This window comes from Pelophylax lessonae (genome assembly GCF_965119305.1).
Source record: "Pelophylax lessonae genome assembly, chromosome: 3".
In the NCBI taxonomy this organism is placed as follows: Eukaryota; Metazoa; Chordata; class Amphibia; order Anura; family Ranidae; genus Pelophylax; species Pelophylax lessonae.
In genome coordinates, this window is record NC_138770.1 from 594,449,805 (window position 1) to 594,477,560 (window position 27,756).

A 27,756-nucleotide genomic window follows, 5' to 3' on the forward strand; every position below is an offset into this window, starting at 1 on the left:
CTGGTTTACCTGTGTTTCTGGTCAAGTTGCTTACCTGAGGGTTTTCCCCGAAGACATGCTGGATCTTGCTGCTTGACTGATGCAGGCAACTCCAGCAGACTGTTACTTTTTTGGCCGGTTCTTCTGGTGTGGTAGTGCCTCTGATGGACATTGGTCCCCCTGGGGGGGTTTCTTCCTACATTTTCCAGACAGCATAGTGCCTCTGGGCATGTCCCCTGTATGTCAATGGCAGTGCTGGCTTGTAAAAAAAACCTCACAGCTGCTGTAGCGGGGGGCTATTGGCATTCTAGTAGAAGTAATTCAGGGGGCCTGAACACATGGATAATAAAAAACCACCACCAAAAAAAGTAGTGAGATAAATGATTCTGGGGTTCTCCTATCCTGTTAACTCCAAATTAATGAACTGTACCTTTTTGTTTTTACCATTTCACAGGTGTGTGTAATTTTGATACTTGATATATTTGTTATCTATTTACTTGACCCAATCTCACTTTTTCATTTTTTTTTTTTTTTCTTCCCTTTTTTTTCATTTTTTATTTTTTTCTGAAAATATATTTGATGAACAGTTGCACTAATACTGTGTGACAAAAACTGCAACTGCTACCATTTTATTGCTTAGGGCCTTTTGCATTCAGAAAACACATCATTTGTTGGCAGTTTTATGTAATCTTCAGGCTAACACGTGTATTTTAAAGCTGAATTTAACTATTTGATTTTTTTCATGGCTGCATTGTTTCAGCTTGAATCAGTGTGTAAGAATTCATGTTCCACACTTGTGGGATCTCTGTGAAAACTGGAAATCACTGTAGTAGGTGCTGCTATTAGTGATTTCTGCAGTCTGCTGGGTCCTGTAGCAAATAGCTGCCTTGCTGTATAGTGAACATAGGTGGTTACTTGCTCGGCATGGGCACCATATACAGGATGCAAAGCGTTCTCTAATTTGACTTTGTGAAGTTAGTGCTCTGCCTCTTCTAGAAAGACGGTCACAGTCACTTTAGTAGTGGCTCCTAATACAGGGATTTGAAGCTTTCTCATATCCCACAGGTACGGTACAAGCATACTTGCTTACATTGGTCGAAGCTGGACTGTAACTATACAATAAAACTCATACCTGGAAGTTTTAATCTTCCTGGGGCGGCTCCAGGAAGAAGGGGGGGCCTTGACTCAGGAAAGGTTACACAGGTTGTGGTAGTTGGGGACTCAATTATCAAGAGGACAGAGAGGGCAATCTGTAAGAAAGATCTCGTAACCGAACAGTATGTTGTTTACCTGGCGCCCGCGTTCGGCACATCGCAGATCTGACAGACAGATTATTGTGCGGGGCTGGGGATGACCCATCGGTCATGGTGCATGTGGGCACTAATGACAAAGTAAAAGGTAGGTGGAGGATCCTAAAGAACGATTTCAGGGACTTGGGTAATAGATTGAAGAAAAGGACCTCCAAGGTGGTTTTCTCTGAAATACTGCCTGTACCTCGAGCCACACAGGAGAGGCAGAAGGAGATTAGGGAACTTAACAAGTGGCTGAGGAACTGGTGTAGGAAGGAGGGGTTTGGGTTCCTGGAGAACTTAGCTGACTTCTCAGTCGGCTACCGGCTCTTTAGTAAGGATGGGCTGCACCTTAATGGGGACGGTACAGCTCTTTTGGGGAGAAAGATGGCCACCAAGTTGGAGGGGCTTTTAAACTAGGAGACGGGGGGGAGGGCCCAGAAGTAGAATCAGTCAGGAGGGAGCAAAGGACTGAAGGCAGTGGTAGGGTCAGCAGCGACAGTAGGTCCACAACATCAATTGGCAGGTCTGTGCGGGAAAACCTCAGACCAAACAGGAATAAACATAACCGCCAATCGCGTTTAACTTCCGTGAAACTAAGAGGGGTATATGCTAATGCCAGGAGTCTAGCTAATAAAAGTGAGTTGGAAATGTTAGTTCATGAAGAGGACATAGACCTTGTGGGAATAGCGGAGACTTGGTTTGACCCCTCACATGACTGGCTGGCCAATATCCAAGGGTATTCGGTGTACCGGAAGGACAGGGTAGGAAAAAGAGGGGAGGGGTATGTCTCTATGTCAAGAACAATATAAAGGTGATAGAAAGGAGTGACATTACGGATGGGATGAGCATGGATTTAGAATCTGTGTGGGTTGAACTCCATAGGGAAGGAGAAAAGGGAAAAGTAGTTGTGGGGGTTTGCTATAGGCCACCTAACCAAGGGGAGGAGGTAGAGCTGAAATTTTTAGCACTTTTGGGTAAAGTGGCAAGATTGGGATCAGTCATCATATTGGGGGACTTCAATTATCCCGACATTGACTGGGATGAGGGGACTGCACACTCACAAAAGGCCCGTCTATTCACGGAAACCTTACAGGACAACTACATGTCACAGTTGGTGGATTCCCCTACCAGAGAAAACGCAGTCCAGGATCTATTGATCACTAATGACCCAGACATAATCTCGGAGGTAGGAGTCCAGGACAACCTGGGCTCTAGCGATCACAGGATGATCACATTTAGTGTAAATAACAATATAACACGGCAAGTGGGGAACATAAGAACCCTAAACTTCAGAAGGGCAAACTTTCCAAAATTGTACTCATTGATGGAAAGGGTAAACTGGGACCAAACCCTGGGATCACTGACCACAGAGGAAAAATGGGAATGCTTTAGGAACATATTAAGCAAATGCATCTTGCAGTGCATTCCTATGGGAAATAAATTTAGAAGAGACAAAGTAAAACCTGGCTGGCTAAACCGTAGCGTTAAAAAACTTATTAGGGGAAAAAAATTGGCCTTCAAGAAATATAAATCAGAGGGCACAGTATCGGCTTTCGAGCAATACAAGGAGGAAAATAAGAAAAGTAAACAAGAAATCAAGATGGCTAAAATCAACTTTGAGAGACAAATAGCGGAGGATAGTAAAAAATACCCAAAGAAATTCTTTAAATATATCAACAGCAAAAAAACTAGGGCAGAGCATATTGCACACATAATTAACGATGATGGGAGGATGGTTACAGAGGACACTGAAAAAGCAACCGTGCTGAATGCTTTTTTCTAGTCAGTCTTTACACAGGAAAAGGAGGGGTACACTGACCATGACTGTATGGTTAGTAGTAATACACAGGACTTGCCACTATGGCTAACAGAGGGTGAAATCAGGGAAAGGCTGGATAAACGTAACGCAAACAAATCTCCAGGCCCGGATGGCGTACATCCGAGAGTACTCAAGGAACTCAGTAAGGTTATATCTAGACCACTGTTCCTGATCTTTGCTGACAGTATTAAGACAGGAGATGTACCAGGGGATTGGAGGAAGGCTAACGTGATTCCGATATTCAAAAAGGGCCAGAGGCATATCCCGGGAAATTATAGGCCTGTCAGTTTGACATCAATAATATGTAAACTTCTGGAGGGGATGATAAGGGACTATATCGTAGAGTATGCTAAAGACAACAACATCATCAGCAGTAATCAGCACGGGTTTACAAATGGGCGTTCTTGTCAAACCAATCTCCTAACATTCTACGAGGAGGTGACCTGTGAGCTAGATAGGGGCAGACCAGTGGATGTGGTGTACTTGGATTTCGCTAAGGCGTTTGATACAGTTCCCCACAAGCGCTTAATTTATAAAATAATGTCTGCAGGTATCGACAGCAGGGTTTGCTCTTGGATACGAAACTGGCTAAAAGGCAAAGGGTGGTAATAAACAGCGCTTACTCTGGTCTGAAGTAGTAAGCTGGGTGCCCCAGGGCTCAGTCCTGGGACCAACCTTGTTCAATTTATTCATAAACAGCATTGAGGACGGGATCAGTAGTTCGTTATCAGTTTTTGCAGATTTCACAAAATTGGCCAGGGCAATAACTACACAGCATGAAGCAGATATCCTACAGAATGACCTGGACAAAATAACGGAGTGGGCAGCGACATGGCAAATGAGGTTTAACGTGGAGAAGTGTAAGGTTTTGCACTTGGGGACTTAAAACATAAAAACACAGTACACGTTAGGGGGGGAACCTTTGGGGGAATCAAAAATGGAGAAAGATCTGGGAGTCTTGGTTGATGATAGATTAGGCAACAGCATGCAATGTCAAGCGGCAGCTGCCAAAGCCAGCAGAATATTAGCATGCATAAAGAAAGGGATGTATTCCAGAGATAAGACTATAATCCTTCCACTTTATAAAACTCTGGTCCGACTGCATCTGGAGTATTCTGTCCAGTTCTGGTCGCCAGTCCTCAGGAGAGATGTGTTGGAGCTGGAGAGAGTCCAGAGAAGGGCAACTAAACTGATTAGGGGGTTGGAGGACCTTCACTATGAAGAGCGGCTGCAATTGCTTGATTTATTCTCCCTGGAGAAGAGATGTCTGAGGGGGGACATGATAGCAATTTATAAATATCTTAATGGGGATCTCAGCTTAGAAAAAAAACTGTTCATTCGAAGGAATTGCATGAGGACTCGAGGACATACAATGCGATTAGAGGACAAGCATTTTAACCTCAGGCAACGAGGAGGGTTCTTTACTGTTAGGGCTACAAGATTGTGGAATTCTCTACCACAAGAGCTGGTTTCTGTGGGTAGTATGGTGGCTTTCAAAAGACTCTTAGACTTACATCTCAAGGATCAGGACATTAAGGGCTATGTGAGATGATTACAGCCACACACACCTACACAGGTTGAACTGGATGGACTATTGTCTTTATTCAACCTCACCTACTATGTAACTATGAAAGAAAGGCAGTATAAAATGTATAAAATACAGCTGAACATATTTTTCTGTGTTTTTTTTTTTTTTTTTTTTTTTTAATTTATACATGTAAAGAATATACATTTGTTTATCGTACATCACGGGACACAGAGCAGGTAATACTGACTATCTGGGTTATGCGCTACCCTTAGGTGAATAGACACTGGCAACCATTAGATAGGAAGTTCCTCCCATATAACCCCTCCCATACAGGAACAACCTCGGTTTCTTTGCCAGTGTCTTGAAGGTGGTGGTAATGGCTGTTAAAAGCTCTTCAATCCTAAGAATGATGTCCCAGTTTAGGGGCGATTCTGATCGGATCCATTTGAATGGCTAAGCGCTAAAAGTATGGTACCCGAGCCTTGGCTCAGAAGACCCAAGGTTTTGCCTGTAATGTGACCCATCTGGGCGCTGAACCCTGATAAATGGAACCCTGGTTATTTTTTATCCCAAGGAGTTTGCCAGCAGGGTGCTCCACAGGTCCAAGGGTGTGGACCGCATTAAAAAGGGGGACCCGGTCCTTGAAGGTTTAATGACTGACAAAACCCACAGTGATGGGTGAAGTTTGGGTCCTTTAAGGATCCTGCAGCAGGACTGGTTTTTCCCTCTTAAAAAAAAAAAAAAGAAAAAAAAAAAGAGATCTGGTGTTCTGATCTTTCTCCCTGTGGCCACTGGGGGCAGTGTACATTTCATGCCCTGTGTACTTCTCAGGAGTATTGGACTACAGTGTCTCCTCCAGCCACTAGAGGGCGCAGGTTTGCTCAATATGGCCTACTCCTATATGGACAGGAAGTAGAAAGGCGGCCATTTTTTGGGGACCATGTGGGCTGAAGGATCAGCAAGGCATCTGAGACTTGGCTACATTTCTTTTATGGGAGAGCTAGGTGACCAGTCAAGGCATAAAGGCATGTTTGTATACTTAATCCGGGGGGCTTGTGCAACTGTCTTTCGATATACCCCTGTACGGGTAACAGTGCACTTAACCACTTGCCTACAGTGCACTTTCACCCCCTTCCTGCCCAGACCGATTTTCAGCTTTCAGCGCTCTCACACTTTGACTGAGAATTACTCAGTCATGCAACACTGTACCCACACAAAAATTGTGTCCTTTTTTTCACACAAATAGAGCTTTCTTTTGATGGTATTTGATCAATACTGGGTTTTTATTTTTTGTGCTATAAATAAAAAAAGACTGAAAATATTGTGAAAAAACGCATTTTTCTTTGTTTCTGTCATAAAATTTTGCAAATTAGTCATTTTTCTTCACAAATTTTGGCCAAAATGTATACTGCTACTTATCTTTGGTAAAAATAACCCAAGTAAGTGTATATTATTTGGTCTTTGTGAAAGTTATAGAGTCCACAAGCTATGGTGCGAATCATTGAAAATTGATCACACTTGATCACACCTGATGTACTGAAGGCCTATCTCATTTCTTGAGACACTAAAAAGTCAGGAAAGTACAAATACCCCCCAAATGACCCCTTTTTGGAAAGTAGACATTCCAAGGTATTTAATAAGGGGCATGGTGAGTTTTTTGAAGTTGTAATTTTTTCCCACAATGCTTTGCAAAATGAAGATTTTTTTTTTTTTTTTTACAAATTGCCGTATTAACAGGTTATTTCTCTCACAAAGCACATGTATACTTGCAACTACACCCCAAAACACATTCTACTACTCCTCCTGAGTATGGCGATACCACATGTGTGAGACTTTTTCACAGCCTGGCCACATACAGAGGCCTAACATCCAAGTAGCAGCGTCCGGCATTCTAGGAGCACAAATTACACATATCATTTCCTGACAACCTATCGCACTTTTGAAGGCCCTGGAGCACCAGGACAATGGAATTACCCCCATAAAATGACCCCATTTTGGAAAGCAAACAGCCCAACGTATAATTTTTGAGGCATAATGAGTCTTTTGAATATGTCATTTTTTCCCACAAGTTTTTGGAAAATGTGGAAAGAAAATGAAAACACATTTTTTTTACACAAAGCTGTCCATTTATGCAATATTTCTAACACATAGCATGTACATAGCAAAAATTGCACCCCAAAATACATTCTGCTATTCCTCCGGAGTATGGCGATACCACATGTGTAACACTTTTTCACAGCCTGGCCACATACATAGGCCTAACATCCAAGTAGCGCTTTACACAAAGTTGTCCATTTATCCACTTTAAGACTGGGCCTATTTTTGACACTTGGTGTTTACAAGCTAAAATCATTTTTTTTGCTAGAAAACTACTTGGAACCCCCAAACATTATATATTTTTTTTAGCAGAGACCCTAGAGAATAAAATGGAGATCATTGCAATATTTTTTATCACACCATATTTGCGCAGCAGTCTTCCAAATGCGATTTTTTTGAAAAAAATTCACTTTTTTGAACTAAAAAATAAGAAAACAGTAAATTTACCAAAATTTTTTTCCATAATGTGAAAGATAATGTTACGCCGAGTAATTAGATACCCAACATGTCATGCTTCAAAATTGCGCATGCTCACAGAATGGCGCCAAACATTGGTACTTAAAAATCCCCATAGGCAACATTTTAAAAATTTCTGCAGGTTACTAGCTTAGAGTTACAGAGGAGACAGGGCGCTTTAATTTTTTTTTTTCCTATTTATTTTATTTATTATTTTTTTTATTTTTACACAGTTTAAAAAAAAAAATGTTTTGATCATTTTTATTCCTATTACAAGGAATGTAAACATCCCTTGTAATAGAAATAGGCATGACAGGTCCTCTTTATTGTGAGATCTGGGGTCAAAAAGACCTCACACCTCACAACTACACTAAAAAAGAAAAAAAAAAAATTGTTGAAAGAGGAAAAAAAAAAAGCGGCCCTTTAAACCGGTTGCTAGGCAACGTCTTTTGACGTAGCTCCGGTCCTCCAAGACCATAGAGTCGAGTGAGGGCCATCTTGCCCTCACTCGACTTCCTGTCTCTGAGGATCCGGGACCGGATAGTTTTCCCCGCTGCCGGCGGGTCCGGTAAGCTGGGAAAACGTCTGGGACGCGGCAGGAGGGGGGCACCTCTTCCCCTGCACCGTAAGGGTAATTCCGTGGCGAATCCGCCACTGGGACCACCCTTATCTGAAAGCCGACCGCCCGCCGTTTCAAAAAATACCGGGGTTATGGGGGTTATCTGCTGCCATAACCCCAGTATTTAGCTTTTAATGGCCGACGCATATAGTCGTTAGGCGGTCAGTAAGTGATTGCATGTATATGGCAAACAGGTGACGATGACTGATGGGGTGACAGGTGACGATGACTGATGGGGTGACAGGTGACGATGACTGATGGGGTGACAGGTGACGATGACTGATGGGGTGACAGGTGAGGATGATTGATGAGGTGACAGGTGATGATGATTGATGAGGTGACAGGTGACGATGATTGATGAGGTGACAAGTGACGATGATTGATGGGGTGACAGATGACAATCACTGACGGGGTGACATGTGACGATGATTGATGGGGTGACAAGTGACGATCACTGATGGGGTGTCAAGTGACGATGATTGATAGGGTGACAGATGACGATGACTGATGGGGTGACAGATGACGATGACTGATGGGGTGACAGGTGACGGTGATTGATGGGGTGACAGGTGACGGGCGATGGTCACTGATGGGTGACAGGTGACGGGCGATGGTGCACGGCGGTACTGATGGCAGTCTCTGGTGACAGGTGCACTTTAGGCTACGTTCACATGTGAGCGCAGCGATCATGGGCAGAATCACTGCGATTCTGCCCGCGATCCAGAAATCATTGCAAATCGCGGGACGCCTGTGCGTTGCCTGTGATTTGCAATAGCACCCCAAACGCTGTGCGATGTTGCTGCGATTTCCGCCTGCCGAATCGCGGTAACATCGCGCAAACAACGCATGACGCCCCAAAGAAACTCTTGTACCTTTTTTGGGCGTCATGCGATGTTTGCACGATGTTACCGCGATTCGGCAGGCGGAAATGGCGGCAACATCGCACAGCGTTTGGGATGCTATTGCAAATCAGGGGCAACGCACAGACGTCCCGCGATTTGCAATGATTTACGGATCGCGGGCAGAATCGCGGTGATTCTGCCCGCGATCGCTGCGCTCACATGTGAACGTTATGGGTGTCAATTTCTGGGCACTGATGAGGTGACTGTTGGGTGACAGGTGACATTGGGGGGGGCTAAGGACTGTGTGGGGACATTTATTTTTGTGATTTTACTTTGTTACGTGTGTACAGAGCAGTAACTCACTATTTCTAGCTCTTCTCCCCTCATACTGGAAGCTGTATAAGGAGAGAAGAGCTAGTAACAGTGAGTTACTGCTCTTTGTTTACATTTTGTGATCGGCTGTGAATGGATTCACAGCCGATCACATAGTAAACAGTCACTGTCAGTGACTGTTTACTACCGCCGGTGACAGCTGTGTTCCTACGGAACACAGTGCCACCGACATGACCGCGCTGCGCGCTCCCGATCGCGCATGCGCGGTCATCTCCCGGGCGCCTCCATTGTGATCGGCTGTGTCATTGGAACACAGCCGATCACGTGGGAAACAGCCACGCCCATTGGCTGTTCCCCCCCTGCCGGTGACAGGGGGTGTCCCGGGGACACCCCGACACCGGCAGGGCGGCGCGCACGCGATCGCGCGCCTGCCCTGCTTAAAGTGCCGCCGTCGTATGACGGCGGCCCAGGATAATGGTCGCATCGCTCCGCCGTCATATGACGGCGGGCGGGCGGCAAGCGGTTAAAGGAGTTATGTCTCCAGAATAGCGTGCATTTGGTCTGCAGGAACTTATTTTTAGGCTTTTTTTAAGCAGCATTAGGGCTGTATTGGATGGAGCCTATATGCTTGGCATATCCTGAAAAATCTGTTGGGGCCAAGTGCAGTTGAGCTGGTGCACCATAGTAAACATGTTCATGCCTGCTTACTTGCATAAAACGCATGCCTGCTTACTTGCACGGGCGCGTGTTTGCATGGGCACATGCTTGCATGAACTTATGCTTACATACATGTTTGCATAAACTCATATTGCATAAATGCATGGACATGTGGTTTCATGTTTGCATATGCGTGTGATTGCATAGACGCATGCTTGCTAATTGTGTGGCTGCGTGTTGCGTGGCTGCATTTTTGCATGGGTACACATGTTTGCATAAACGCATATTTGCATAAAACGCATTCTTCCATAAATGCATGCTTCCATAAACGCATCTTGCATAAAAGCATATATTCTTAATTGCTTTGAACTGCATGCATATATGCTTAATTGCCTTGATCCTTAGGGATCCAGCAGATAAAAAGTAGGAAACCTTCCTTAAAGCTTCCTTTGCTCTGCTGTTCAACCAGTTATAGGGGTTTGCCAATCCTTAAAGGATTGCTTTAAAACGGTGACTAGAAGTCTGCCTATCTACCTTGTGTTTTGCGGTAGATTCCCCTAAGAAATCTATACAAAAGATTTCCTGAGTTGTTGTTCTCTCTGTTCATATGCGCAGAGTACTATGGCTTAAGAATTGGTCAGCAGAATTACCTTGTAAGAAACTACTGACCGCTTTTCCTTTCCATGGAGAATATCTCTTTGGTGAGGATCTGGATAAATATATCCAAAAGATTTTAGGTGGAAAAAGCGCATTTTTGCCAGCAAAAGGAGGATTAAACATCCATCCTTTGAAGCTACAAGTGTTACGGTACACGTCAGCTTCTAGGCAGTTCCCACGGATTTAGCCGTCAGTGGTTAGAAGACCTCAAAATCAAGGTCCGAAAAAAACCCTGGGTCCAAAGGCCCGTTTTAAATCCAGTTCCAAATCCACCTTTGGAGGGGGCGCTCCCACATGGTTTGGGGGGGAAGGTTCCTACAATTCCCAAAAAACTTGGGGAGGAGTGGTGCAGGACAGGTGGGTCTTGTCCACAGTGGCACTGGGCTACATGAGAGTTCCAAGAGTTTCCTTCTTCTCGGTTTCTGGGTTCAAATGTCCCTGTTTCCCAGTAAAAAGGAAGTCCTTGTTCCAGGCCCTGGAACATTTGTGGGTACAGGGCGCAATTGTGGAGGTTCCAACTAGCGAAAGGTTCACGGGTTTTTACTCCAATCTTTTTACAGTGCCAAAACCAAATGGCAAGCTCTGTCTTTTCACATGGAATCAATCCGTTGTGTGGTATCCTCTCTAGGAGGAGATTTTCTTGCTTCCATAGATATCAAGGATGCATACCTCCCATGTACCAATTTTTCAGGCTCCCTCAGAGGTTCTGCAGTTTGCAGTAGGACAGTGTCATTTCCAGTTTGTAGCTCTACTGTTCGGTCTGGCTACAGCTCCCCGGGTGTTTACAAACAATGTTGGAACAAGAAGGTCCAAGCATTGGATTCCCTTAGGCTGCATTCACATGTCAGCTTATAATCGCGGGCAGAACCGCCGCGGTTCCGCCCGCGATTCAGAGATTTATTGCAAATCGCGGGACGCCTAGCGTTGCCCGTTGATTTGCAATAGCCCCCCAAACGCCGAGCGATGTTGCCGCGATTTACGCCCGCCGAATCGCGGCAACATCGCGCAAACAAAATCGCGGGACGCAATACGCTCCAAAGAAGCTCTTGTACTTTTTTGGAGCGTATTGCGTCCCGCGATTTTGTTTGCGCGATGTTGCCGCGATTCGGCGGGCGTAAATCGCGGCAACATCGCGGTTCTGCCCGCGATTATAAGCTGACATGTGAATGCAGCCTTAAGTCTCTGGCTCGGGGGGGGGGGGGGGAGGGGGCCAGGCAGGATCTGTCTTGGTTGATGGAAGTAAAATCTCTTTTTTGCCAGTAACCTGGAAGGTTGTAATCACAGACGCCAGCCTGATCGGCCAGGGGGCTGTCTTGGAGGGTCTTTCTGTCCAAAGGACTTGGTCTCAGGTAGAGAGACTCTTGCCCATCAACATCTTGTAAACCAGGGCAGCCCGTTTGGTGCTGTGTCATTGGACAACCAGGTTGCAGGGGGTATCCTATCAGGATTCAGTCAGACAATGCGACCTTGGTGGCTTATATAAACCATTAGGGGGGCTCCAGAAGCCAATTGGTTCAGAAAGAAGTGAACCACATACTGATATGGGCAGAGGGGTATGTTCCCTGTCTGTCAGCAGTATTCATCCCGGGTGTGGACAATTGGCAGGCAGACTTTCTAAGTCAGCAGCAATTGTGTCCAGGGGAATGGTCCTTGCATCCCGAGGTTTTTCAGCTGATCTGTCAATGTTGGGGTACCCCCAATGTAGATCTATTGGCATTCAGGTTCAACAACAAGCTGAACAATTTTGTGTCCAGAACCAAGGATCCGATCGCTATCGGAACAGATGCCTCAGTGACCCCTTGGTCACATTTCAGCCTGATGTATGCATTTCCTCCGATCCAACTTCTGCCATGGTTGTTGAGCAGAATTCAGGTGGAAGGGAAGCCGGTGAACCTGGTGGCTCCTGCGTGGCCCAGGAGGCTTTGGTTCACAGATATTTTGAGGTTAGCCGTGGGGGAGCCATGGTTGCTTCTATGTTGACCAGATCTGCTCTCCCAAGGTCCCATATTCCATCCTGCTTCACGGTCGCTGAATTTGAGGGCCTGGCAATTAAAACCAGAATCTTGAAGGATCTGGGGATCTCGGGCTTGGTTTTGGCTACATTGATTAATGCCAGAAAACCCGTCTCTAGGAGAATCTATTATAGAGTTTGGAAATCCTATATCCCTTGGTGTGAATCCAAGAAATGGCATCCTCGTAAGTGTGTCATTGGTAGAATTCTTGCTTTTCTTCAGGAAGAGGTGCTCTTAAAATTGGCATTAGGGACCATTAAATGTCAAGTCTCAGCCTTGTCGGTTTTTTCCAGATACCATTAGCGACACACTCTTTGGTGCGGACATTTATGCAAGGTGTGATTTGCATGGTTCCGCCAATTAAGCCACCCCTGTGTCCTTGGGACCTGAATCTTGTACTCTGCGGTGCAGAGGCAGCCCTTTGAACCTATCAGGCAGATTCCCTTGGTATTATCGGTAAGGAAATTGGTCTGTTTGGTTGCTATAACCTCGGCCAGGAGGGTCTCAGTTAGCGGTTCTTTCCTGTAGAGAGCCATTTTTGATCCTTCATCAGGATGAGGTGGTCTTTCAGTCTCATTCGTCCTTTTTGTCTAAAGTAGTATCAGTTTTTCACCTAAACCAGGATATAGTTCTGCCTTCCTTTTTTTCCAAATCCTCAGACTCCAGAGGAGAGATTGTTGCATTCATTTGATGTGGTTCATGCAGTTAAAGTCTATTTGAAGTCATCTGCCCTAATCCATAGTACCAATGTCTTTTTTGTATTGCCTGCTACTTGGTCTTCAGTTCATACATTCACAAGGTTTTATCAAGTGGATGTTAGAGCCAGAGAAGGGGCTCGGTTTGGTATTAGCGTGTTGTAAGCAGCACTATAAGTTCCTATTGTTCTTTGCCCAGGGGCAGTTATGGGATTCTGTGTCCCCTCCCCTCAAGGCCATTGCTTTAGGACATCCCAGATAGTCATTATTACATGCTCTGTGTCCCGTGATGTACGATAAAGAAAATAGGATTTTTCCTACAGCTTACCTTTAAAATCCTTTTCTTGGAATACATCACGGGACACAGAGGTCCCTCCCCTCCTTTTTCTGGAATCTTCATTGCTTTCTTCAAAAACTGAGGTTTTTCCTGTATGGAAGGGTTTATATGGGAGGAACTTCTTGTCTGTTGGTTGCCAGTGTCCATTTGCCTAAAGGTAGCGTATAACCCAGATAGTCAGTATTACCTGCTCTGTGTCCCGTGATGTACTCCTAGAAAAGGATTTTACAGGTTAGCTGCAGGAAAAATCCTATTTTTAATGATACTGGGTCTTTAACATATGTTTGTTTTGCTACTATTTGTTTAGGTGCTGGCTATCACTCAGAATCAAAAGCGAAGGAATACAAGCATGTCTGTAAACGAGCATGTAAAAAGGTATGATTCCCCCCCCCCCCCCTAATATTTAATATCTTAACACGGATAAAAGTGATCTGGGAGGCATAAAACCCTTTGAACACGAGGACTTTTAGGATCAGTCTGTCCTTCCTGACTTTTTAGTTGTGCCCAGGAGGAACAGGCCCACATCAAGCTCCAAGGCATGCAGCCAAATAAAGTCTATGGTAGGCTTCGAGTGGGAGGGGGTGAACACTGCATTGATTGGTACCCACAGAAGACCTCCATTCTGGACTTTAGTCCCTGAATTCACAGAGCCCTTAACGAGAGTACCACTTAGTACAGCATTCAGCCCCATCCAACTGCAGCCTGCATAAGCTGGGCACTGCACCTGTCCCTTCCGGGCTCACTAAAACATCGAGGGCAGACTGATCCTCAAAGGCCTCATGTGCAAGGAACTTTAATGTTGTTTCTACTTCCCAGATTACTTCTACTGCTTTAAAAAAGCTACACGCAGGAGTAAATGAGGCCTTAAGTAGGTAAACTGACAGGGAAAGCAGTGCAGAGGAAATCGGAGGCTGCTGCTGAAAAACTGCCCAAAATGTTTCTGGACATTTTTGGAAGCTACTTTTTATTGTCTGGTGCTAAATTGGTCAAGAGATTTGCATTGCTGTTTAAAATAAATAAAACTAGGCTTTAGTTTTACTTTTACTTTTTTTTTGTTTTTGTGTTTTGATTAAAATGGACATACTTTTTACATTCCATATGAAAAATGTACTAGAGCTGTAATGAAACCCAAACCATTTTTTTTCCTTTCAAATAGAAGTATTGAAAAGTGTATTTGTTTTTTTTTTCTGGTCTGTAAGTGTCTGAAATAAAAAATGTCTGTGCTCTTTTACCAAAATTGCTTTTTCTCTATCGTTCATAGACAGACACAGCTCCATCTAGTCAGAGACTATAGGGTTATGTTCCTTTTAGGAATAGGCACTAGGCAGGAAAAAAGCTTAACCACACCTATGGGAGCTGTCCCTGCAGGCCTAACCCCACACACCCTGCTATCATCAAACAGTTTGTTTCTGCCTAGTTTAAGGAATAGGACCTAGCTTCCTGCTGGGACTTCGGCCTTGGCTATTATAGGAAAGTTTGTTAGTTTGTAATTTTTTATTTTTACTAGTTAGTTCCTGAGGACCAAGATCCAGAGGAACTATAAGCAACATCCGGCTGAGGTTTCGCACTGGATGATCTAGATCTTTAAGGTCTCTCAACCTGGCCAGCAAGCGTGAGCAGGTTATAGTCCAGAACTAGGCCTCGCCACGACAGTGCCCTACGGATAGGGACGAGCCTGCGAGTGGACCGTCTCACTGGGACGCACACAACCTGGAACGCCCTGAGTCGCAGCTTCCCCTTGGCTGACAGCACACCCATCCAGGGTGGGAGGTGATCTGTTTCAGAATGGCGTCCACCAGGTACCATGGTATGGTGAGCAAATTGTCCCCCCCAAAAACCCCTGGCGGTCTCGGGGTGGACGTGAGCCCTTCCCTGGAATAGCAGGACCTTAGGGGCTCCCTCGGTTCCTTTGGCACCTCAGAGGACTAGCCCTGTGTCCCCCTCGGCATTCCCCTACCAGGTTTTTACATTGGGGGGGAGGGCGGTAATACCGCAGCCTTTGTGGCACTTATTTAAGGGGGTAGACTTGTCTGGTGTGAGTTTTCTCTTCCTCTTCCTGTACAGTCATGATCAGTTTTGTTTTTGCACAGATTGTGCGGGAAGTCTCCTCTGTGGCTTGGTATCATTTTCCTGGGGTTCAGTGTGGGTTTTTCTTCATTCACTCTATTATCTTATAATAACCAGGGATTGTGAGCCTGCACTTATAGCGGTGGGACCGCGTTTTTGGCAGTCTTAAAGAAACACTGCCCAATTATTTTAAAAAGTGTAACATGGAGTCCCAGGATAATATTTCACCTGCAGACCCCTTTGGAGCAATTGCGGGACCTTCTGGTTCTCAGTCTCAGCCAGAGATTTCCGCTTTTTTGCAAAATTTGATGTCTAAGGTAGATTTTGTCATTGCTAGTGCTGCCAGCCCTAAACGCCCTTCGCTCTCGCCTCCATCTGCAGGGTCTTTGGACTCTGAGATAGACATGGCTGCCGCAGGCGCAGACCACCCTGAGGGATCAGTGTTGTCGCATTCTGACGATGAAGAGGACCTATCCTCATCAGCCGCCTTCCTTTGGTGGAAGTTCTGATAGTTTCAGTGCCAGAAACTTTAAAATTGGCTGATGAACCCACAGCGCCGGATACGCAGGTGTCTTTTGGCTCCAGCAAATCCCATAAATCGGGCAAGGTGTTCCCTTGCCAAGAATTGTTTCATACTGTTGTGGATGAACTATGGCAAGGCATTAAGCACATGTTAGTGGTGCCTAAGCGTTTTGCACGCCGTTACTTCTTTTGTGGAGGCAGTGTCCACTAGATGGACTGTACCACCAAAAGTGGATACCCCGGTGTCCAGGTGGAATAAAGCAACTCTGGTACCGGTGGAAGAGTCTCCAACTTTTGCGAACCCCATTGATGGACGAGTGGAATCCTTGTCCCGCCATTTAAATGTGGTAGCAGGTCACATATTAAAGACTACCTTTGTGAATGTTTTGGTAGCGCAGACTGCTACGGAATGGGTGAAGTTACTTAAAAGTAACTTGGAAGCTGAACAGTTCCCCCTGTGGTGTTGGAACTACTGGGCCAGTTGGCTCAAGCTCTGGTGTTCATGTGTGATACATCCCTGGATTCAGCCCTGTTGGTAGCCAGGGCATCAGCAGTGGGGATTGCTATTAGGTGCATGGTATGGCTGAAAAGCTGGTCAGCGTACCAGACTTCTAAAAAGGCCTTGACTGATCTTCCCTTCTTAGGGGAGAGGCTGTTTGGATCCTCTCTGGATGAGTTGATCAAAGGTATTGCGGGGGGTAAGAGCACTCATCTTTCCCAATCCTCTAAGGGCAAGGCGCCACGTCCTAGGTGGGGGCCTTCCTTTAATGCTCCTAAACGTCTTTTTCGTGCCTCCGGGTCGCAAAAGAAAAAGGCAAATCATTCAGGTCTTCTGGGGGTTCCAAGGACCCTTGGTCGGGGAAAGCAAAGACCGGCCAATCTGGGCCTGCAGACAAGTCCTCATTTGCATGAATGGGCACCCTCGCCTGGTTCTGTGGTGGGGGAAGTCTTTGTTTCTTTCTGGAACCCTGGACCTTTTTGATTCAGGCCAAATGGGTTCACAAACTGATCCAATCTGGGTGCAAGATCGAATTCCTGTCTCGCCCGTCGGACAGGTTCTTCCCGTCCAATCTTCGCCTAGCTCCAGTCCGGTTAAGGGACTTGCGAGGGGCAGTACACGATTTGCTGTCCCAAGGAGTGATTGTACCGGTTCCTTTTTCAGGAACGTTTTTCAAGGGTTTTATTCAAAACTCTTCACCGTGCCCAGGAAGGAAGGCAAGGTGCGTCCCGTCCTGAATCTCAAGGCCCTGAACCGCTTTGCACGGGTACAGAAGTTTCGGATTGGAATCCATCCACACGGTGGTGGTGTCGCTGCACCAAGGAGACTTCTTAGCCTCCATAGATATCAAGGACTCATATCTACACATCCCTATTTACACTGGACACCATTGGTTTCTTTGCTTTGTGGTTGCAGAGGAGCATTACATCGGGGATCGAAAGTTTGGGCACCCCAGGTAAAAATTTTGTGTTAATGTGCATAAAGAAGCCAAGGAAAGATGGAAAAATCTCCAAAAGGCATCAAATTACAGATTAGACATTCTTATAATATGTCAACAAAAGTTAGATTTTATTTCCATCATTGACACTTTCAAAATTACAGAAAACAAAAAAATGGCATCTGCAAAAGTTTGGACACCCTGTAGAATTTATAGCATGCACTGCCCCCTTTGCAAGGCTGAGACCTGCCAGTGTCATGGATTGTTCTCAATCATCGTCTGGGAAGACCAGGTGATGTTAATCTCAAAGGTTTTAAATGCCCAGACTCATCTGACCTTGCCCCAACAATCAGCACCATGGGATCTTCTAAGCAGTTTTCTAGAAAACTGAAACTGAAAATAGTTGACGCTCACAAAGCTGGAGAAGGCTATAAGAAGATAGCAAAGCGTTTTCAGATGTCAATATCCTCTGTTCAGAATGTAATTAAGAAATGGCAGTCATCAGGAACAGTGGAAGTTAAAGCAAGATCTGGAAGACCAAGAAAAATATCAAACAGAACAGCTAGCAAGATTGTGAGAAAAACAATTCAAAACCCACGTTTGACTGCACGATCCCTCCAGAAAGATCTGGCAGATACTGGAGTTGTGGTACACTATTCCACTATAAAGAGATACTTGTACAAATATGGTCTTCATGGAAGAGTCATCAGAAGAAAACCTCTTCCACGTCCTCACCACAAAAATCAGCGTTTGAACTTTGCATATGAACATAGACAAGCCTGATGCATTTTGTAAACAAGTTCTGTGGACCGATGAGGTTAAAATTGAACTTTTTGCCCGGAATGAGCAAAGGTACGTTTGGAGAAGAAGGGGCACAGAATTTAATGAAAAGAACCTCTGTCTAAATGTTAAGCATGGGGGTGGATTAATCATGCTTTGGGGTTGTATTGCAGCCAGTGGCACAGGGAACATCTCGCGAGTAGAAGGAAAAATGGATTCAATAAAATTTCAGCAAATTTTGGATGGTAACTTGATATGCCATCTGTGAAAAAGCTGAAGTTAAGGAGAGGATGGCTTCTACAAATGGATAATGATCCTAAACACACCTCATAATCCACAGGGGATTATATCAAGAGGCGTAAACTGAAGGTTTTGCCACGGCCTTCACAATCTCCTGACCCCAACATAATTGAAAATCTGTGGATAGACCTTAAAAGAGCAGTGCGTTACAGACAGCCCAGAAATCTCAAAGAACTGGAACACTTTTGTAAGGAAGAATGGACAAAGATACCTCAAACAAGAATTGAAAGACTCTTGGCAGGCTACAAAAAGCGTTTACAAGCTGTGATACTTGCCAAAGGGGGCAGTACAAGATATTAACTCTGAAGGGTGCCCAAACTTTTGCAGATTCCATTTTTTTGTTTTCTGTTATTTTGAAAGTGTAAATGATGGAAATAAAATCTAAATTTTGTTGACAGATTATAAGAATGTCTAATCTGTAATTTGATGCCTTTTGGAGATTTTTCCATCTTTCCTTGGCTTCTTTATGCACATTAATACACATTTTTACCTGGGGTGCCCAAAGTTTCGATCCCCACTGTATCGATTTGTGATGTTACCCTTTGGTCTCGCCTCAGCTTCCAGAGTGTGTACCAAGGTATTAGCACCGGTATTGGCATTGCTGTGCTAGTGGTGGAATGTGGTACTAGGGTACCTAGATGATCTCCTGTTGAGAGCCTACTCTCCTTCAGTCTTGTTGGGGGATCAGAGTTCTGACAGTGACCGTCAGCAGGATTTCGGTTGGAACATCAATTTCAGGAAATATGCGCTGACGCTTGTCTTGAGACTGGATTATCTTGGCGATTTCGGTTGTTGTTGGCGAACATTTGGTCTTCTCTTCGAGTTTTGCATACGGGCCTTGGGTCTGATGGTTTTCAACCTTCGAGGCTCAGTTGCTTTGTTTGCTCAGTTCCATACCAGACCTTTGCAAAGGGAGATTCTTGTCAAATGGAACAATGATCCAAAGTCCTTGGACGCTTTGATTCATTTAAGCACACAACACAAAGTCTGCTCTGTTGTGGTGGATTCAGTCTCAAGCACTATGCCAGGAAAAGTCCTTCCTTCCATTGTTTTGGACGTTGGTGACCACGGGTTCCAGCTTATCGGGCTAGGGCGGGGTGCTGGGGAAGCTCTGTACCCAGGGTACATGCACGATGGAAGAGTCCAAACTACCGAATAAATGTTTTGGAGCTCAGAGCAATAAAGCTTTGTCTGAGCCATTGGACGACTCGTCTGCAAGATTCGGATTCAATCAGACAACCCCACAGCTGTGGCTTACATCAATCACCAGGGGGGCACCAAGAGTGACTTGACAGCCAAAGAGGTGGCCGAGATTCTGGCCTAGGCGGAAAACTTTATTCCAGCTCTCTCTGCTGTACACATTCCAGGTGTGGAGAACTGGCAAGTGGATTTCCTGAGTCATCAGGCGTTGGATCAATGGGAGCGATCCCTGCACCCGGAAGTGTTTCATCTCCTGTGTGTTCGGTGTGGGAAACTCCCGAGGTAGATCTGTTTGCTTCTCGCCTCAACAAGAAGGTTCAATTCGTAGCCAGGTCTCCAGATCCTCTGGCCGACACCAGACGGTTGTCCCTAGGGGTCAGTATCGGCTAATTTATGTCTTTCCTCCCTTGAAACTCCTGCTGAGGCTTCTGCGCAGGATAGAGGTGGAAGGGATTCCAGCCATTCTGGTGGTTCCGGATTGGCCTCGCCTGTCTTGGTACACAGACCTAGTAGTAAGGTTGGTCGCCGATGCTCCTTGGAGACTTCCTCTTTGGAAAGATCTGTTGCCTCAAGGTCCAATCTTCCATCCTGCTTTACAGTTGCTGGCTTTAACGGCATGGCTGTTGAAAGCCAGGTGTTGAGAGATAGAGGTCTTTCTGACTCTGTGATTCATACACTGTTGAAGGCTAGGAAGTCGACTTCTAGGAAGATTTATGATCGTACGTGGAAATCGTATATTTCATGGTGTGAATCACTGAAGGTGCACCCTCGCTTGTTTTTGATAGCTAGAGTCTTGGCCTTTCTGCAGAAAGGAGTTGAACAGCGTTTGTCTTTGGGCATTATTAAAGGCCAAGTATCGGCTTTGGCTATAAATTTCCAACTCCCGTTAGCTATGCATGCTTTGCTATGCACCTTTTTTATACAGGGTGTGTGCCATATGGCTCCTCCAAGAAGTTCCCTGCTACCTCTGTGGGACCTCAATCTGGTATTATCTGTTCTTCAAAAGCATCCTTTTGAGAACATTTGCGAGATTTCTCTGCTTTCGTTGTCTCTGAAGGCTGCGTTCTTGGTGGCTATCACTTCCGCTCACAGTGTATCTGAAGTGGTGGCGTTGTCCTGCCGCTCACTTTATCTGGTGATACCCAGGGATAAAGTGGTACTTTGACCTAATCAGTCGTTTCTTCCTAAGGTTGATTCTGAATTAAGACATTATGTTGCCTTCACTCTACCCTAAGCCCAAACATTCTAAGGAATTTGCATTGCACTCTTTGGATGTGGTTCGGGTGATCAGGGTCTATCTGGAGACCACTGAGTCTTTTTTAGAAAAGGGTCTCGTAAGGGATTGGCTGCGTCTTTGGCAACCATAACAGATGGATCAGGCAGACGGTAATTCAGGCTTATTCACTGAAGGGTCCGGTTCCTCCTTTCCCGGTGAAGATGCATTGTACGAGAGTGCCACTTGGGCTTTTTGCCATCAGGCGTCAGTGCTGCAAGTCTGCAAGGCGGCAAATTGGTCATCTGTGCATACGTTTACAAAATTCTACAAAGTAGATGTGTTTGCATCTTCGGATGCTTCCTTTGGCCGCAAGGTTTTGCAGACTGCTGTTTTAAAGAGAACTGCTTTTTTTTTTTCTCTTTGAGGGTGTATTGTGTTTTTCAGGGTGACCTCCAGTTGTTCCTGGTTAAGCTCCAGGTTACCTGGATGGCTAAGCTTTTAGCCTTTGGGGAGTTACGTTTCCGTTTGCCCTGTCTTCCCACCCCTCATGAATATACTGCTTTGGGACATCCCTATAGTCTCTGACTAGATTGAGCTGCGTCTGTCGAACGATGTAGAAAACGCAGCACCCGCCCCTCTAATTCTGAGTGAATAGGGTTTTTTCTATTCTAAACACTGCTTGCAACTAAACTGCTGATAGCAAGGTGTGTGGGGGTTATGCCTGCAGGGACAGCCCCCATAGGTGTGGTTAAGCTTTTTTCCTGCCTAGTGCCTATTCCTGATAGGAGTAGTATAACCCTATAGTCTCTGACTAGATGGAGCTGTGTCTGTCGAACTTCAGAGAAAAGGATTTTACAGTAAGTTCTTACAAAAATCTATTTTTTTTTCTTAGCAACTGTTTTAAGACATTTTCACCGTACCATTTTCTAGCCAGCCCATTAAAATGAAAGGCAGGATTACATTGGTTGCTTCAGAGACATACGGTTCTCCTTTTAGAATATATTTGAAAGAGCTGTCTGTTCTCAGTATTGGAAACTTTCTGTCCTTTACATGACTGCAGGTTAAGAGGTTCCGAGAAAGGTTAAAACATTCAGATCAACCAACCTTGGTGGTCCAAATGGTTTTTATTTGTAGCAATAGATTATAATTTTGTTTCTGCTGTTACTTTCAAGCAAATGTTACATTGTTTTAGGCTGTTTTTTGGCTTTCATACATGGCAGCAAAGGAAATAAGGTTGTCATGTGGAAAAAAATAAATACTTTTTTTTTCCCGTACGTGTGTGTAATTCACTTAGTCTTTGCAATTCAAATTTCGCACACTTGCCAACATATGACACACTAGAAAAGTATGTGGTTCCATCTCAGAAAGGAATTAGGCATTCATTGCAGTGGCCAGATTAAGAGCGCCACATTCTTTGTCTCTTCATTACACAAATAGTGTTTTCGTTAGTCTGTGCTGCCTAACTTGGCTCAGCAGAAAAAATCATCTCTAGACTGGTACTGAATACCTAAGACACATAGAAAATGTAATTTCAGGGGAAATGATTGTGGCTGCGGGAATGGTACAGAATCGGAATGTTTGCCTTTTTCAAAATGTATGTTTGGCAAATGAGGAGACCGATATGGCGACAGAGAGTTTTTAGAAGAATATTTATGTGGAACCAGAGGATGATTCAGTTTTTTACTAGGCTGGACATCCTTGTCTTAAGTTAATATTTCCTGCTAATATTTAATCTTTCCTGCTAATTTCATGCTATGTTATGCTGTAGTCTTATTGTTATTAAAGCGTAGCTCACTCAAAAGGTGAAGTTCCGCTTGTTTGGAAACCCCCCCCCCCCCCCACTGCCACAATTGGCACTTTTTTTTTTTTGAAGGGGGGGTGGCATCCTGGTTTAGACTGCGGCGGTCTGTACAGTAGTTCGGGGCCCTCCCTATCTCCAGAAAACTGTGGGACCATTCACAAAGTGCAGGGCAGCTTGTGCATGCGCAGTAGGAAACCGGCTGTGAAGCCAGAATGCTTCACTGCTTGTTTTCATTACCCAAGATGTCAGTGCCTGCACGCAAAGCCAATTGATGAATCGGCTTAGGAGAGGACATTGCTGGATCCCTGGACAGGTAAGTGTTCTTATATTAAAAGTCAGCAGCTACAAAATTTGTAGCTGCTGACTTTTAATTTTTTGGAGGAGGGAGACTAGAGCGCCTCTTTATATTTGGCTAACTTAGGAAAATACAGTTTCTCTTTCGTTCATTGACGGACACCGCTCCTGATTATCTTGACCATTGGGCTATACTGCCCCCTACAGGAGTAGGAACTAGGCAGAAAAGAACATGACTACGCCTATGTGCAGTCCCAGGAGGTATACTTCCCCTCTCTACAATAGGTACCCAGTTTTTTTTCTGCCCAGTCAGGAGTAAGGATCTAGTTCCTTGCTGGGATCTCTAAGCCTGGCAATTTTTTCTTTAGATAGATTATTTTTTTCTCCTGATGTTTTTCTGTGAGATTGCAATCAACTGCCGAACTGGGCGACAGGCTGGATAGTCTAGATCAGTGGTTCTCAATTCCGGTCCTCGGGACCCACTAACAGGCCATATTTTAAGTATTACCTTGGGGGATGCAGACTAGAATACTGCAATCACTGAGCAGCAAATGAGATCACCTGTGATGTAATTTAGTTATCTTGCAAACCTGGCCTGTTGGTGGGTCCCGAGGACCGCAATTGAGAACCACTGGTCTAGATCCAGTGGTCACACAATCTGGCCAGCGAGCGCACACAGACCTCAGCTCAGTTAGGCTGCAACATAGCCCCACCGGTCGGGGGCTGGCCTGCGAGTTTAACACCTCATAAGGTCACATACGATCGGGTCTCGGCCTGCGTCGCAGCGTTCTTCCTGGCCGACATCCCCCTCATTTAGATGGCGAGGAGGTTCTGTCTGGAGCAGTTCCCGTCTGGTTCCTGGTATGATAAGTAGCTATCCCCCCCCCTCTCCCCCTGGAGGGTTTTGGGGTGGACGCCGGCCCCTCCCTAGGGTGGTCGGACCCCCGGGTTCCCTTCCTTCCCGTTAGACCCCCCCTTGAGTCCGATGGTCCTGTGTGGGTCATCTATCCCTCCCTCTCTGGCCCCCCCCTCCCATTCTCTCCACCTATACTAGGGTTGTATGGTGGTCTAGCTACCTGCTGGGGCAGGGTGCTTTACTGGCGTTGGGGGGCGGGGGGGGCATGATGCCGCCAGTAACCGGGCGATCGGCTGTGGGGGGGGGGCTGTACCTGGTGGGAGGCCCCTGCCATGGCTCCCCCTTCTGGCTCTCTGTCCTGCCTGGACCCAGGGATGCCTCACGGGTCCCTGATAGTCTTGTGAAGCCGCCATTTTGTTGTAGCCTATTTTCTGTATAGGCTGGCGCCATGCTTGTGTAGCCATTTTGCGTTAGTCCAACATTGAATTGAATGGCGGCTATTACTCTGGAGCCTTCTGGGCCTCCATTTTAGCTGTGGGCGCCCCTCCTTATCCCTGGTGCTGACTCCTGGGCCACTTTTTGTCCTGGACGCAGCATGTGGAGTGCTTTGATCCTGGTGCTACCGCTGACTGGTGGGTGGTGAGTCTGGTGTGGTCCTCTCCCTCTCTTTCCTGCAGGATCAGGGGGGTGCTCTGTGGATGGTGACCGGGTGGTGTAACCAGCGCGTTGGAGGTGTCTCTTAGTGTTTTTTTGGCACTTTTGTGGGGTACTATTATTACTCATGGAGTCCTTGTAGCACATTTCCCCAAACATAAGAAAACAAAGAAGGGCGCACCGACCTAGTGCATTATCCTCAATAGTATGGCTTTACTAAATCATAAAAATGGCTACTCGCAAACAGAAGTTAAAAATGAAAATATCAGACTCAATCGCTTGAGTGTCGGGAATAGTCCATGTCCTTAGTCCTGTTGAGATGAAGGCTGACGCGTTTTGAGGCTAAGCCTCTTCCTCAGTTGGCTCTGAGGAAGAGGCTTAGCCTCGAAACGCGTTTGAGCAATTGACTCAAGCGATTGAGTCTGATATGATCATTTTTAACTTCTGTTTGTGAGTAGCCATTTTTATGATTTAATAAAGCCATACTATTGAGGATAATGCACTAGGTCGGTGCGCCCTTCTTTGTTTTCTTATGTTTGTAGTACTATTGGACTACCCCAGTTCTTTAGGGCAGCAAGACTCTAGCCATCCGAGACGCCATATGTGAGTCCCGTGGAAAGTGTGGTCGGGGAGCTTGGATTCTAAGCGCAGGAGAAAGGTGGCATCACCATATTGTTTTGGAGCAGCACATTTCCCCACCTGACCACCTCTCAAAACCTGCGGGGCCCTCTGGGTCCGAGGCATCCATTGATGCACTGACGGCGGTCCAGGAGTCCTTTATGTCCTGGGTGGAGGTAGCTTTTGGGTGACGGGGTAGTAAAAAGCGCCCCCGCCTTTCCCTGCTTCATCTGTCTCCTCAGTATCTGAATCTGATCTGGCCACCGCGGACGGGGCCGGCCATGAGGGGTCTGCAGCCTTGGGCCCTGAGTTTTCAGGTAGTGAGGATGATTCCTCCACTCCTGTAGCCACGCACAAAAAGGCTCAGGTGGACACACGGATTGTGTCTGTGCGTGAGACTTTAAAAATGTAGGACGCAGCTGAAGCTGCTGCGGAGGCACCTGGTCCCTATGGCACTCACAAGCTGTCTAGAGCGGCAAAGCTGTTTATTTCCTTCCTATTTTGACAGATTTGTCGCAAAAGAGTGGGCATGTGCAAAATGTCCCTTTTGAGTTCCCTAAGCGATTTGCAATGAGGTACCCACTTGAAGAGTCCCTTCTTAGGAAGTGGACTGTTCCACCTGCTTTGATCCCCCGGTTTCCAGGTTGAATAAGGCAACTGTGATTCCGGTAGAAGAATCGCTGGCTTTTAGGAATCTGGCTGACAGGAAGCCAGTTTCAAGGTCTTACCTTGCCCTCCTGTTGGCAGCTATCTTGGACATGTGCAAACTGCTGCCTCTTATTGCATCATCACTTGCCTGCTGCCTGGGCGTTGCACAGGGATGATGCTGCACACCTGACTATATCACCTGATGGGTTGCAGTCCTCGCCCTTGTGTTTGTGCTCCAAGGTGCAACTCTGCTAGCAGTCTTTTGTTCTCCATATCCCTCTGTGTATGACCTGGCTTGGCTGACGACTCTCCTGGCTCTCGACCTGCCATCGGCAGTCGACCCTTTTCTGGACTTGACCCCGGCTTGGATGACTACCCGCTTCTGGACTTAACCACGGCTTGTTTTCCCCCTACTTACTCACTCTTTCTGACGATGCAGGTGCTCCTAAGCTCCCCATGCTGGTTACCAGGCTTGATCAACAAGATCACCATTTGGATCAGTTCGGTAAGGGGTTGCAGATGTTGCTTGCATGCACAGCGCACCTCGCTCCTGGTGCTGCTATGCCGGTGGTTCCTCCTGTTGTTGCACTTGCTGCTGCTCCTGTTGCCACTGCTGCAGTTGTAGCTGGAGTCACTGTTACCAGAGTGATGACTGGCTCAGAACCCCTCCCGCAGAACTTTGGGGTGAACTAAGTCAGAGTCGTGGCTTCCTAAACCAAGTGGGCATTTATTAGGATATGGTTCCTCCGGCATTTCCATCTGACAGGTCCAAATCTCATTGCTCTCGGACAAGGCCTTGGCCTGGATAAATACCGAATGGGAGAACGATAATCCTGTGATTAACTATTACCTGAGTTTTGTTGCCTCCTTTCGTAGGGTATTCGATGTGCCTACTCGCTCTGCCTCTTCTGCTAAGCTGCTCTTATCCATTCAACAGGGTATACAAACCATTGCCGAGTATGCCATCGAATTTGTCCGACCCATCCGGGAAACGCTCGCATCTAAGTTCCTGTCGGGGGCAGATCTTAGGTGGAATTTCCTCGTCCCTGGTTTCCCTTAAAAATAAACCGCTAATTACAGTTGTCTCCTCCTGGGCAGTGGGTTCGGTGGTTATTCAGTCGTTTATTGACCGTACCTTTGCTACTTCGAATTCCATACCTTTTCAGTTTTGTGTTTCTCCACTAGTTATCGAGGCGGGTGATGGCAGACCCCTGCAACTGGCACAGGTTACCCTTGAGACTGTTCCGGTTGATAATGGCGATAGGGGCTGGTCACAGGGAGTTGACCTGTTTCCAGGTTATTAGTACCCTTGGCTTCAGAAACACAATCCAACCTTTTGATTGGCAGTCGGTCGAGATCCTCTCTTGGTCTTTGCAGTGTGGCGCTGTTTGTATCCATGGGTGTGTTAAAGTACTTTGTACCTCCTCGGATTCAGTATTGCCAGCTGAATATCGTGAGATGTATTTGACAAGGTGTGCGCTGGTACTCTTCCTCATCGTCTGTACGATTGTGCCATCGACTTGTAACCTGGTGCCATTCCCCCTCGTGACCAGGTTTATCCTCTCTCTGTTGTGGAGAATAAAGCCATGGAGGAGTACGTTGCAGATGCGCTTGCCCGAGGGCACATTCGCATGTCCACTTCTCCAGCAGGTGCCGGTTTTTTCTTTGCAAAGAAAAAGGGTGGGGAGTTGAGACCTTTCATTGATTTATAGGGGCCTCAATAACATCACTGTCAAGAATGCATACCCGATTCCATTGATTACTGAATTGTTTGACTGCCCCAAGGGAGCAACAGTTTTTTTACCTAGCTTGACCTAAGAGCCGCGTATACCCTTGTAAGGATCAAGGAGGGCAACGAGTGGAAGACCGCGTTGAATACCAGAACCGGTCATTACGAATTCTGGTGTTGTACTTTGGCTTGTGCAGTGAGTCCTCCAGGAGTTCATCAATAATGTCTTTTGTGATATGTTGCAGTAGTCTATTTGGACAACCTCTTGATTTACTCGGACTCCATAGAATCACACTACCTGGATGTAAGACG

General features: G+C 46.0%; 1 protein-coding gene across 2 annotated transcripts in view; it reads left to right on the forward strand.

Annotated features, from left to right (window-relative positions):
- TASP1 (taspase 1) overlaps nucleotides 1-27,756 on the forward strand; it is a 499,277-nt gene that overhangs the window by 62,797 nt on the left and 408,724 nt on the right. For both annotated transcript variants that reach the window (XM_082249835.1, XM_082249834.1), the window contains exon 3: nucleotides 13,631-13,698. In XM_082249835.1, the coding sequence (XP_082105961.1) occupies nucleotides 13,631-13,698 (68 nt within the window). The remainder of the gene's footprint in view (nucleotides 1-13,630; nucleotides 13,699-27,756) is intronic.